This window comes from Motacilla alba, chromosome 27 (assembly GCF_015832195.1).
Source record: "Motacilla alba alba isolate MOTALB_02 chromosome 27, Motacilla_alba_V1.0_pri, whole genome shotgun sequence".
Lineage (NCBI taxonomy): Eukaryota > Metazoa > Chordata > Aves > Passeriformes > Motacillidae > Motacilla > Motacilla alba.
In genome coordinates, this window is record NC_052042.1 from 3,511,848 (window position 1) to 3,523,503 (window position 11,656).

At 57.3% G+C, this 11,656-nt stretch overlaps 1 protein-coding gene across 1 annotated transcript; it reads right to left on the reverse strand.

The window, feature by feature from the left end:
- CASC3 (CASC3 exon junction complex subunit) lies at positions 1 to 11,656 on the reverse strand. Its single transcript, XM_038163272.1, is given in 14 exon segments — positions 1 to 434; positions 1,261 to 1,383; positions 2,474 to 2,688; positions 3,266 to 3,364; positions 3,938 to 4,052; positions 4,243 to 4,307; positions 5,777 to 6,462; positions 6,666 to 6,842; positions 7,233 to 7,384; positions 7,461 to 7,619; positions 9,006 to 9,043; positions 9,337 to 9,364; positions 11,370 to 11,551; positions 11,554 to 11,656. Coding segments are annotated over 14 exon segments (2,169 nt in total). The 5' UTR covers positions 11,642 to 11,656; the 3' UTR covers positions 1 to 392.

The window sequence follows — 11,656 nt, forward strand, 5'->3', positions numbered from 1 at the left end:
TACCCAAAAGAAACAAATCAGCTTTACTGAAGGAGCTGCTTCATTCCTTAAATAAAAACAGAGACCACGATCAAGCCAGCGGAGTTTGACATCCCAGGAGGGAGCAGGGAACATTTAGTAAAGGGGAGAAGTTGGGAGAACTTGTGGCCAAGGACCGACTCGGGGGTTGGTTCTTTGGCGGCCCCAGCACGGGGGAGAAGGGGGGTGGGCAGCAGCCAGGTGGATTTTGGGAAGGCACCACTCGGGCCACGGGGGAAGTGCCTGGTCCTGAGCACAGTGCAGGTGGCTCATCCTGCTGCCTCACCTCCACGCAGGGAAGGAGCCATTCCAAGGAGCAGCTTCCTCCTTGCCGAGGGGCCGAGTCTGGTGCTGGGATTCCTGCGGCCGTGTCCCTACGTGTTGCTCCTCTCCTTTGATTTTTCACCTTTGCTGTCCTGGGATGGGGGAAGAGGGAAGAGCAGCAGAGGTTTAGGGCCCCCCAAACCCCTGCATGGGGGGAACAGTGCTATGGCTGGGTCTTGCCAGCAAGACCCCACCCCGGTTAGCAATGCCCCCCACCCACCTCTCTGGGCACAACCAGCCCCCCGTGCCAACCTCTCCTCATGGTTCCAGATTTTTCCATCACAAGGCCTTTCCAGGGCCCCTCCATCAGCCAATTTGCTTCTCAGCCCTCCCCGTGCACAGGAACCCACCGGCACACGCCTGCCCGGGTCTGGGCTTGCTTGGCTCCCATACATGAAGAAGGTATGGAAAGGGAAACCAAAAACACACATGGCATTCCAGCACGCTCACACATGCACAGCTCACAGCACCGGAGCAAGGAGATCATTCCCAGCACAGGGAAGCACTTGCATCCTGAAAAACCTTTAACTCTACTGCCTGAATTATCTGCTGAGTTCTCCATGTTTATCCTTCCAGAGAACTCCCTGCCTCCTAGCTCCTCCAGCCAGGGCTGGATTTTTCCCTCTCAAAATCGTCCTGTTTTCTACCCTGAACCAATAAAATAAAAAAAGAGTCAACTTCAGACTTACTTTTTACGTGGTTTTAGTTTTAAAGATTTAAGTAACTCAAATTAACTGGAGCCCTGCTTACCACCTGCAACGAGAAGCTGAGGTTTGGGACAGGTCAGAGACGAGACAGTTTAAGATTTCCCCTTACAAAAGAACAACGTCATTTTTTGGGGATGGGAGAGGGAACTGCAGCCTCACACACACCAGTGACATCACGCACACACGAGGACAAACGGTGAGGGCATGGTACCTCTGGAGGGGGTGGCTTGATGGTCACAGGCTGGGACGTCCGGCGGGGCGGGGAGGGCTTGGGCTGCACCTGCTGCTGGACAGTGTTGTAGTAGGTGACCCCCCCATACACCTGGGACTGCGCCTGCAGGAGCAGCAGGATCAGAGCTCCGGGCTGGGGGGCCCTGCGAGCCCCTCCTGGCACCCACTGGGGCTGGACAGCTGCCCCCAGCCAGAGCCAAGAGGGGCTGTGCCCCCTCAGAGATCAGCTCCCGAGGCCTCTTGTGTGTCCCCACCCCTCACCAATGTCCCCCAACTCCAGCAGGGACAGGACACTGCAGATGGGATTCCCTCACCCTGCGGTCCATGGAATGCCTGAACTTCCCAACAGCAGCTTTTCTGCCTGGACACAGCTCCCCTGCAGACCCAGCCCTGCAGCCTCGGGGGAAACTGCCCTCAAAGCAGGGTGAGGTCCTGCTGGGATGAGCTGGAGCAGCGGGAAGGGCAGGCACGGTTGGGAGCTCAGGGAACATGCAGCTCTCCAGCCTTCCACGGCGTGTCAGCCCTGCTCCAGTCACAGCCTGTCGGCCCTGCTCCAGCCACAGCAGCAGGATCTGGTCTGCTCTGGTCTCATCTGCCTTTTCAAGGATCTGGTCTCACTGTCTGCTCAGGGATTAGGTCTATCTGCTTCCTCACAGGGTCTGATCCTCAGAGAGATCCAATTCAATCTGCCTCCTCAGGGATCTGATCTGCCTCCTCGCAGGAATCTGACCCATGTCCCTGCAGGATCTGGTCTGATCTGCCTCCTCAGGGACCCAATCCAATCTGCCCTCTCGCTGCCCAGCAGTGACCTTAGAAACCGAGCTGGGCCATGGAGCATGAAAATCCATCCCCATGCTGCTCACACTGGCCAGTTCCCATCCTCCCTCTCAAACAGAGCTGACTCCCAAAGCCATTCCCAAGGGATCCCTGGCTCAGCAGGGCGCTGGAGGGGCCGTTTCCCTGTTCCATAAGGGAGCACCTCAACTCCATACCCCCCAGGACAGGATTTCACCCACTGCCTGCCACAGCAGCCATGAGAACAATCCTTTCTGAGGTGCCAGCAGCCTTTCCCCACGGAGCAGCCGTGCTGTTGCACATCCTCCCCCAGGAACGCCTCGCAGAACGCACCCCACGCTCCACAACATCCCACCTGCTCCTGCCTGCGGGAAGGAGCCGCGGCGCGCCCGGCTTACCTGCGTGTTGGAATAGAGATGAGGAGGGGGCGGAGGGGGCAGAGCTCCAGGGGGGTAGGGGTAGCCAGGATTCCCGAAATTCATCACTCCAGGGGCCGAGAAGTAAGTCGGAGTGAGCAGCTGCTGCGGCGGGGGCTGGCCCGGGGGCATGGACACTGGTGGGGGGTAGAGGCCGGGGTTTGCCATGGCAGGGGGCGTCTGGTGGGGGTGTAAACCTGGAGGTGACGGGAAGCACACGGATGTCACCCAAAAAGAGAGTCCCTGGGTAGCAGCAGGAAGGAGCACGTTCTGCTCCAAGGGTTCCCTGCAGCCCCACGCTGGGGAGGGACACGGCAGCAGAGCACAGCCCCCTCCCCAGTTCCGGATTCAGCGGAACCAGACACGGCCCCACGCAACTCCACTGCAGGAAACAATTTGTGTGGGCAAGCAGAGAACGTGTTAGACAGCTCCCAGTTCTGCTTTTTCCTGAGCTACAGGGCCAGGGAGTGAGGAACCAGCCCAGTGCCCACGGAAGGGAGCGGCCCAGCCTGCTGAGGCCCCACAGGGACCTGCAAACATCCAGCTGGGAGCCGTCAAAGGCTCAGCTCCCCTTGTCCTGCACTGGCTGGAAGCTCCAGAAACACCTTTTTTTCTTTCCTTAAAATTGGTACTGGTTCAGCCTCATTGCAGGAGGGAGCAGGTCTCTTCCATGTTGTAGGAATTAAGGAAAATGGATTCCCCTCCGTGACAGAGGCTGTGGGAGAGCAGAGTTCTCTGCTCCCCAAGTCCAGGGGCGTCCCACTGGCTCCTCACCTGGATGAGGGAGGTGCATCTCCGGCTGCACAATCATCCCTTGGGGCGGCAGCGGGGCTGGGTTCTCACCGTGGGCGTAGATTGGTCCCTGGAATTGTACTGTAACAACACATGACAGGCAGTGAGGAAAAGCTCCATGGAATTTCATTCCCCTGCAGCCGGGCACACAGAGCCCAGCCTGCCCCAAGGGCTCCCACAGCACACAGAGGCTCCAGGGCTCACGGATGTTACACGCTCCCTAAAGAAAATCCTCCTACTCCCTTTAGAAAGGAGAAAAATACTCAGGGAATTTCTTTTCTAACACTTTAAATGCTGGAGGGAATTCCTAATCCATCCCCAGCCCTGCTCTCCCCATGCTCAAACGTCAAAGACCTGATTTAAAGTTCAATTTAAATCCCAGTTCTCAGGAAGAATTGGGGTGTCCTAAGAGCCCTAGCATAGAGAGAGGGTAATTCTGAGGATAATTCCACGGGTTTACAACCAACCAGGCAGGCTCCCAGCTGCCTTTTAGACACTGTATGAGAGGACACAGTGCCACTACAACAAACAAAAGAGAAGACACAATCCCAACCCCAACAGGAGTGGGGGTGATCCCCGTTGCAGCCGCTCAGCTCCGAGCACACACGGAGCAGGGATCACTCGGAGCCACAGGAGCAGGAAGGAAACACTCACGTGGGTCGTAGTAGTGCCCTTCCATGATGCTGATGTGCATGGGGGGCGCGGGCTCCGGCACGGGGGGTCTCTGCCGCTGCGATGAGTAACGCTTCACACGGCCCCCCGGCACTGCCTGCGAGATTCCAGGCATCAGGGGGGCTGTGGGGCACCCACCTAACACCCCCTACCCCCAAACCTCCCCTGGGTCACCCCCAAACACCCGCAGAAGGGAAAGGCTGAGGGTCAACAGCCTGTAATTATCACAACCCCGAGACAATTAGAGCCCGTGTCGCGCGCGCCGCGGAGCCGGAGTCACGCGTTACCATCTCCTCCATCCGGTTAAACTGCGCCGCTGGCCCCGTGCCCACGTGCATATGGTTGGGAATACCTGAGGAAGGAACAGACTGGTTATTACCGTGGTTTGTGCTGGTTCCCAGGCTGGAGCAGCCTCGCCCGGGGGCGTGGCTGCAGCTCAGCTCCCGCTCCCATGACATGGAACCTTTGGACTTCATCGCCCCAGTGATTTTAAATGTTTTGGGATAAATGAGAGGTTGTTTTGTCGCTGCACATTCATTCAAGGTGCTCAGTAATGCCTAAATCCTGCTTCAAAACTAAATCCACAGCTTGAAACTCAGGTCTTGCTCTGAGCTCTGTGTCTGCTGAGACACGGATCTCTTCCAGGTGGATCGAGGATCCGTGTGGGATCTGAAGCTGCAGTTTAAACCCTCTGCAGGCTGTAAACACTTTTATCACAGGCTCCTTTGGATCCCAACAGCAAACTGAACCCATGTGAATTCACAGCAAAGTGAATTTTAAACCACGGCTTAAAACCACAGTGCCAAGGTGATCACAGGTGATTCCAAGGGAGTGAAAATGGCTAAAACAAACACTGGAAGTGCTCACGGATCACTGACAGTGGGATACAGAATGGATGAATGGGAGCCAAATGCTTCCCAGAATAACTCCTCCCTCCTCTACTAGGGACAAAAACGGGACAGCAGAGTCATCATCCTTCTCACAGCAGAACATGACCTGCAGCCAAGAGCTGGCCCGTCGGAAATTTGGGAAGATGTTTCATTTTTGTGCATTAAAATAAAACCCCTAACCCAGACAATCTCGTCACTTTTGAACTCTCATTCCACTGTGATGTTTCCAGCCTGCCCAGGGGTCTGTTCTCACAGACTTCAGAGTTCCACCAGTACCAAATGACTTCTGGTTCCATGACCTCAACCTCACAGACACTTATGAAAGCAGCAAGTCGCTTCCTTCTCCTTGCTCCAGTTTTACTCCCCTCGGGAAGCATTCTAACACTTCCTAGAACAGACTCTAATTCTGCAAAGGGATAATTATACCTGGATCACCTCTCTGTGGATGTGCAACTGGAACTGTCCTCAGCTGGCACCAGAGTTACTCTGTCCCATTCCCTCCCTCCTTCCAGGCACAAAGGGATTTGCCAATCCCAGCCAGGCCTCGGCTATTGGCAACCAAATCCCAGTGCCAGGAAATGAGCTGATAAACAGGAAGAAGTTCCTTTCTGCTCCAAGCAGGACACCACAGAGCCCAATTATTGATCCTTATCTCGTGCTCTCCTGCAGCAGGGGTCAGTCTTGCTGTGATTCACATCACAGGGAAAGGATCCCTCCCATCCTTCCCAGCCCTAATTCCATTCGCCTACACGAAAATGTTCAATTTCCCTTTTTCTCTGCCGTAGTATCCATACTGCAGCACTTTCTCAGCAGGAACCATAACTGCACCCACCCTGGGATGGGGCTTGGACAGAGACAGCTCAGCTCTGACCAACTGCACAGATCAGGACGCATTGGGCTGCTGGAAAACCAGGAGGCTGCTCCCACTTACCCCTCAGCTCCCGGGGTGGGATGAACTGGGACTGCCCCGGGCTCCAGTTCTGCTCTGTCAGGTTCATCTGGGTCATCTCCTGCTCAAGTCCATCCACGCTGGATTCCACTGGTGACTCCCAGTTGCTCTTGGCAGGCGGGGGGGAGGTCTCAGCTGGCGTGGGTTTTGGAATCACGGGAGCCAGCCCCTCAGAAGCAGGCACTTCCTCAGCCAGCTTCCCTGCCTCCCCAGCCTTGACTCTGGTCCTTCTTGCCCGGGAATAAGATTTCTTCTCCACTGGTCTGTCCGGTGGTGGCTGCACAGCATCAGCACCTGTGGCTTGGTTTTCCAGAGCCCCCTCCTCCTTCCCAGGGCTGCCGTGGACATGTCCCACCTCCAACTCAGGGGACGTGTCCCTTGATGGGCTCTGCTCCGCGTGCTTCCCACGGTAGCCACCCTCCTGCTTGGCTTGTTCCCCGTTCCGGTGCAGGGCAGTCGCCTCCGAAGCCCGGTAGCCTGGACGGGTCTCCTTGTAGCCCCCCATCCTGGGGTAGTTCCTGGCAGGGGGCATCCTGCCAGCGCTGGCAGAGCTGCGGCTGTTGAAGGACCGTGGGGGAGCCGAGGGGCTCTTGGCACCCTGGTGCCTCGGGGGCTTGGGGGGCCTCTCGTTGGACCAGTTGGGGTCTCGCTGAGGGGGACTGCCAAAGCTGAGGGAGAAAAATAGAACAATTCATTAGCAAGAAAACCCTGGGTGGGAAGAATCACTCGTGTCAGGGAACACCTTCCCAGCACGCACATCTAGAAACCCCAGGAACGCGGTCCCACGTGACAGAGCTTTCCCTCTTTGGATCTCCAGACCTGGCCCCTCTCCCCGGCACAATCCAGGCCCCGGTGTGACTCTGGGGCTCACCGTGGCTTGCGCATCCTGCGGGGTTTGATGTCGTCGGGGTTGTGGGCTGAGCGGATGTCGTATCCGTACAGCGCGATCAGCTCCTGCCTGGTCTTGGGGGCCTGCTCATCCTCACGGAACTTGTCGTGTTCCCAGCGCCCCTCGTCCTTCCACAGCTTCCGCTGACGGCCCTTTGGCCTGGAAAAGGGACACAGGGAGGAGCAAGGGGCTGTAAGGACAAGATGTGGCAGTTCCACACAGAGCCTGAGCATTCCTGGGGCAGGGAATGCACAGGAGGCAGCATTTCTCCTTCCTCCCGCTCCTCCTGCCCAGCAGCTGCTGGTGACCCACTGCTGTTTGGGAAAAGCAGCTGGAAGACTCACTGCTGCCTGGCACAAGGCTTTTTTTGTGGGTTTTGTGCATCTCTCCCTCAAAACAAAGAGCTGAAGTGTCCTGGCTGAACACAGAGCAGGTAACGGAAGCACAGACCTTCCCAGTGCATCCCACTGAAGCAAGGAGCCCTGCTGCCAGAGGCTGGCCTGGAAGCTGGCCTGTCCTTCCCAGAGCCCCAGGGGGACACTCACATACCTGACCTCCTCCTCCTGCGTCTGCCCTCGGAGGTCATGCTCAAAGAAGAGCCCCTTGCGCGGGATGTATGCCGGGTTCTTCCGATCCTCATCGTCATCCAGGTGCTTGGGAACCTTCTTCCCAACTTTCTTCTCCACAGGCTCTGTGCTCTCCTGTCAGAAGCAGGGAGCTCTCACCACTGCAGCAGTCCTGCTGCCAGCCCCCAGCCCGGAGCCGTGGGACACCCACCTGCCCGTCCCCGCTCTGCCGCTCGCCCGTCACCGCTCCCTTGGCATCCACCTTCTCATTCCCCTTCTCCCCTCTGGCCGCCGACTCGCAGGAATCGTTGCTGTCCTGCTTCAGCTCCACCTTGGAGCTTTCTTCCTCGCTGTAATCCTCTTCCTCTGCCTGGGAGACACCCAGTGACTCAAATGTGCTCCGTTACCAACGGATCTGCCAGGAATCTCCCCAAATCTGGAGTCAGACCCAGCAACGGATTGCCCAGAAATTCCCTCAGTTCTGGAGTCAGATCCCTGTTCCAGCTGTTAGACATGACTCTTCCAGAGCAGATCATTAGCTCCTAAAATTCTTCCTATCCCCGTGTTTTTACAGGAAAAGCAAAAGTTAAACCCAACCTCTCCAAAGAGAGGGAGGATCCAACAGGTTTTCTGGAGTGGAGCTGGGATCAGCTGCCCCACAAAGATGTGACATCCCACCACTCCAAAAAGGCTCCCGCAGACTGGGAAGACTGGTGATCTCAGGCCCTTCCTTCCACACTGAGGGCCCGGATCCAGCCAGGGCCACGTTTCCAAATTCCCTGGAGTTCCTCAGCTGACTCACTCTGCTCAGGAGCATGACCTGGTTTCACCCCCAGGAGCCTCCGGAGGCTGGAGCCGAACTAAAAATAGCTCGGGGTGATTAACCAAACCCTGCTCCATTTTCCTCTTTCAACACAGCCCTTGCACATCGGCTGCTCCCGGTGTTTACGCTGGGGAAGCCCAGGCTGGGCATTATTTTTAGGCACAGGAACAGAGTCATCCTGGCAAGGCAGTGATGCAACAACCCCGCTGCCACCGGGAGTCTCCACGCGGGATTCCAGGCTGGAAGAGCTCTGGGAGCTGCCCCAGCACCTCTGCAGCCTGCAGTGCTCCTTCCTTGTTAATAGCATAGATGAATGCCCAAACTCAGATTAATTCCCAAATAAACAGCTTGGATTTCCTCTGCTTGGTGGTTTGGATGGTCTCTAGCCACTGTTTCCCTCAAGAGTCCCAAAACACAGATGGATTTTCCTTAGAAAGCCTTCACTATAATTCTTAAGACACCAGAACTTCTCTAAACTCCTTGTAAATCTCAAACTTTAGAGTTCTGAACTAAAAATCCAGGGGAACCTGCAGCCCCCAGGCACGGGTGGGATGGGATTCCCTCAGCACCCCCTAATTCCCAGAGCGCATCCCCCCTCCAGCTGCTCCCTCAGAACAGAGAGAAGCCCCTGGGATGCTCCCAACCACCACTTTGCTTTTGAATTCCAGCTAATTAAAACCCAACGAGCATCCCACACTCCTCCCACGCCCTTCCTGGCCATGGCAAATCCAGTTCCCAGTGTGAGGAGCCAGGAGGGTTTTCCCTTGCACACACTGGCCCTGCACCCTCCCCAGCAGCACAGTGACACTGGTCCCAGTGCCAGGGGCTGTCAGGAGACAGAGGGCTCAGGGGAAGAGATCCAAGGACACCAACTGGGTTTGTGCTGGAATTCCATGGCAATCAGGGGCTCAGCAGGATACAGGTCACCCTTACCTCCGAGTCCTCGGCGCTTTCGTAGTCAGAGAGCACGGCTGTGGGGAGGGAAAGGAGGTGGGGTCAGGGCAGGGCTGGACACGGCTCCTCTGCCACGGCACCAAACCCCTCCCAAAGGGAATTTGGATGCCAGCAGCACCCTGGATCAATGCCACAGCCAGCTATGGGGAGCAGGGAAGAGTCTGGGACAATGTCTCTGTACCCCACATTCGCCTGCTGTTACAAGTGAGTATTTGGCATGGCAACAACCACAGGATTGCTGGAAAAGCTGTTTTGTCTGGTTTTTACTTTTTTTGCACACAAACAACCCTGCCCAAGAGCCATCACTCACCATCTCCTTCGATGCCATCCTCACTTTCCTGCGGAGAGAGAAAAGTGAGGGGTGTTAGAGCAGGGGAGGGCAGCAGCCAGGTCCCAGAAACACGGAATCATGGATTCATAAAAGCACAGAATAATGGAATTGTTTAGATTGGAGAAGATCCTTAAGATCAAGTCCAGCCTTCAACAAGCACTAGCCCCATGTCACCACTAAACCATGTCCCCAAAAGCCACATCCACACTTTTTGTACACTTCAGGGAACTGGGCAGCCTGGGCCAATGCCTCACCACCCCTTCCATGAAAAAAAAAATCCCTCAGAAGATATTTTCTTAGTATCTACTATCCTAATACCTTTTCCTAACAGCTTTTTTGTCCTAATGTCCATTTTTCCTAACACCCAGCATCCCTTGATCCCACACATGATAACAGCAAGGTCTGGCCCTGACCCGATTGCATCCACCTTTGGAAGTTCAGCTACAGTGACCAAGAAGAAACAAATTCCAGGCTCCCAGAGCCTTTCTAGGGCTCCAAGAACCTTCTAGAGCAGCTACAGTGGGGGAATGTGGAGAGCAAAGCTCAGCATGTCAATGCTGGGGGTCCCCAGGGAACAGAGTGACAGTGACAGGGGAGCCAGGATCCCTCCCTTGCCAACCAAGAGCCAGGGAAGGGGCAAGAACAGGGAATAACAAAGAGAGGCTGAGCAGACCCAGCTCAGGGAAGGGGCTGGAAGAAGCCAACAGCTCAGAGCAGGAAAAGCGCTCAGCAAAACTGCTGCCCAGAGAGGCTGGGGCTGCCCCATCCTTGGAAGTGTCCAAGGGCAGGCTGGACAGGGCTTGGATCAAACTGGGATAGTGGAAATTGTCCCTGCCCATGGTAGAAGGTGGAACTGGATGAGCTTTAAGGCTCCTTTCGAACCAAACAGTTCCATGATTCCAGCACGAAGACAAAGATCAGAAAAACCAACCCCAGAGCACAAACAACCTGAGCAAGGTGACAAGATAAACCCGAAACAACCACAGAAAAACACCCAGGGAGTCAGGGGGGAGCTGGAAATAACCAGCCCTGGAACCTAAAACAGGAAAGAGCCAGAAATAACCACCAGTAGAACCCAAACCAGGAGGGAATCGCACCTGGATGTGAACTGCAGGAGCAGAACTGCATGGTGGGGGGAGACAGCAGCAGCCACCCCCTCCTGCCCTTGCTGCAGGGACCCCAGGAGCAGGGACAGCACCCCAGGAGCAGGGATGGGACCCCGGGAGCAGGGACAGCACCCCAGGAGCAGGGACAGCACCCCAGGAGCAGGGATGGGACCCCAGGAGCAGGGACAAGATTTCAGGAACAGGGATGGGACCCCAGGAGCAGGGACAGGATCTCAGGAACAGGGATGGGATCTCAGGAGTAGGGATGAGATCTCAGGAACAGGGACAGCACCCCAGGAGCAGGGACAGCACCCCAGGAGCAGGGACAGCACCCCAAGAACAGGATCTCAGACTGGAGAGATCCAGCCACAGGGCACAGGGAGCCAGAGAAAAGCCTGGTCCTGGGGGGCTGCCCCAGCCCAGCTCTCCCACACACATCATGGGGGGGGTTCAGCCCAATTCCCACTATTCCCCAGACTGGCGCTCCCCCAGCTCTCCCCACTTTGTCCCCAGTGTCCCCACACCCTGCAGGTCTTAATGTCAGCCCCCCTGACACCAGAGCCCCCCCAGCTCTCTCACTCATCCCCAAGGCCCTCCTTAGAGACCAGAACCCCTCTCTCAGCCCTCCTTGAGGACCAGAACCCCTCTCTCAGCCCCCCTTAGAGACCAGAACCCCTCTCTCAGCCCTCCTTGAGGACCAGAACCCCTCTCTCAGCCCCCCTTAGAGACCAGAACCCCTCTCTCAGCCCTCCTTGGAGACCAGAACCCCCCTCTCAGCCCTCCTTAGAGACCAAACCCCTCCCTCAGCCCCCTCCTTCCCAGGGGCCTCCGTGTCCCCGAGCCCCCCGGCCACACTCCGGCCCCCGAGCCCCCCCGTCCCCGAGGCGCCCCCAGCCCGTCACTCACACACTCCGACTCGGCCGCGCTCTTCCCCCCCGCCCCACCGGCGCTCTCGGCCCCGCGTCCCCGCGGCCCAGCGCCGAGGGCCCCCGCGGCGCCGCGCGGCGGGCGGTGCGACAGCCGGGGCGAGCCGGACCGGGAGCGGGAACGGGATCCGGATGCCGAGCGGGAACGGGCGGAGCGGGGGAGCCGGGAGCGGATCCGGCGCTGTCCGAGGCCGCCGAGCCCTCGCTGTCCTCGCTGTCCTGCGAGGCGCGCTGCCGCCGCCGGTCCGCCATCTTGGCCGCGGGGCA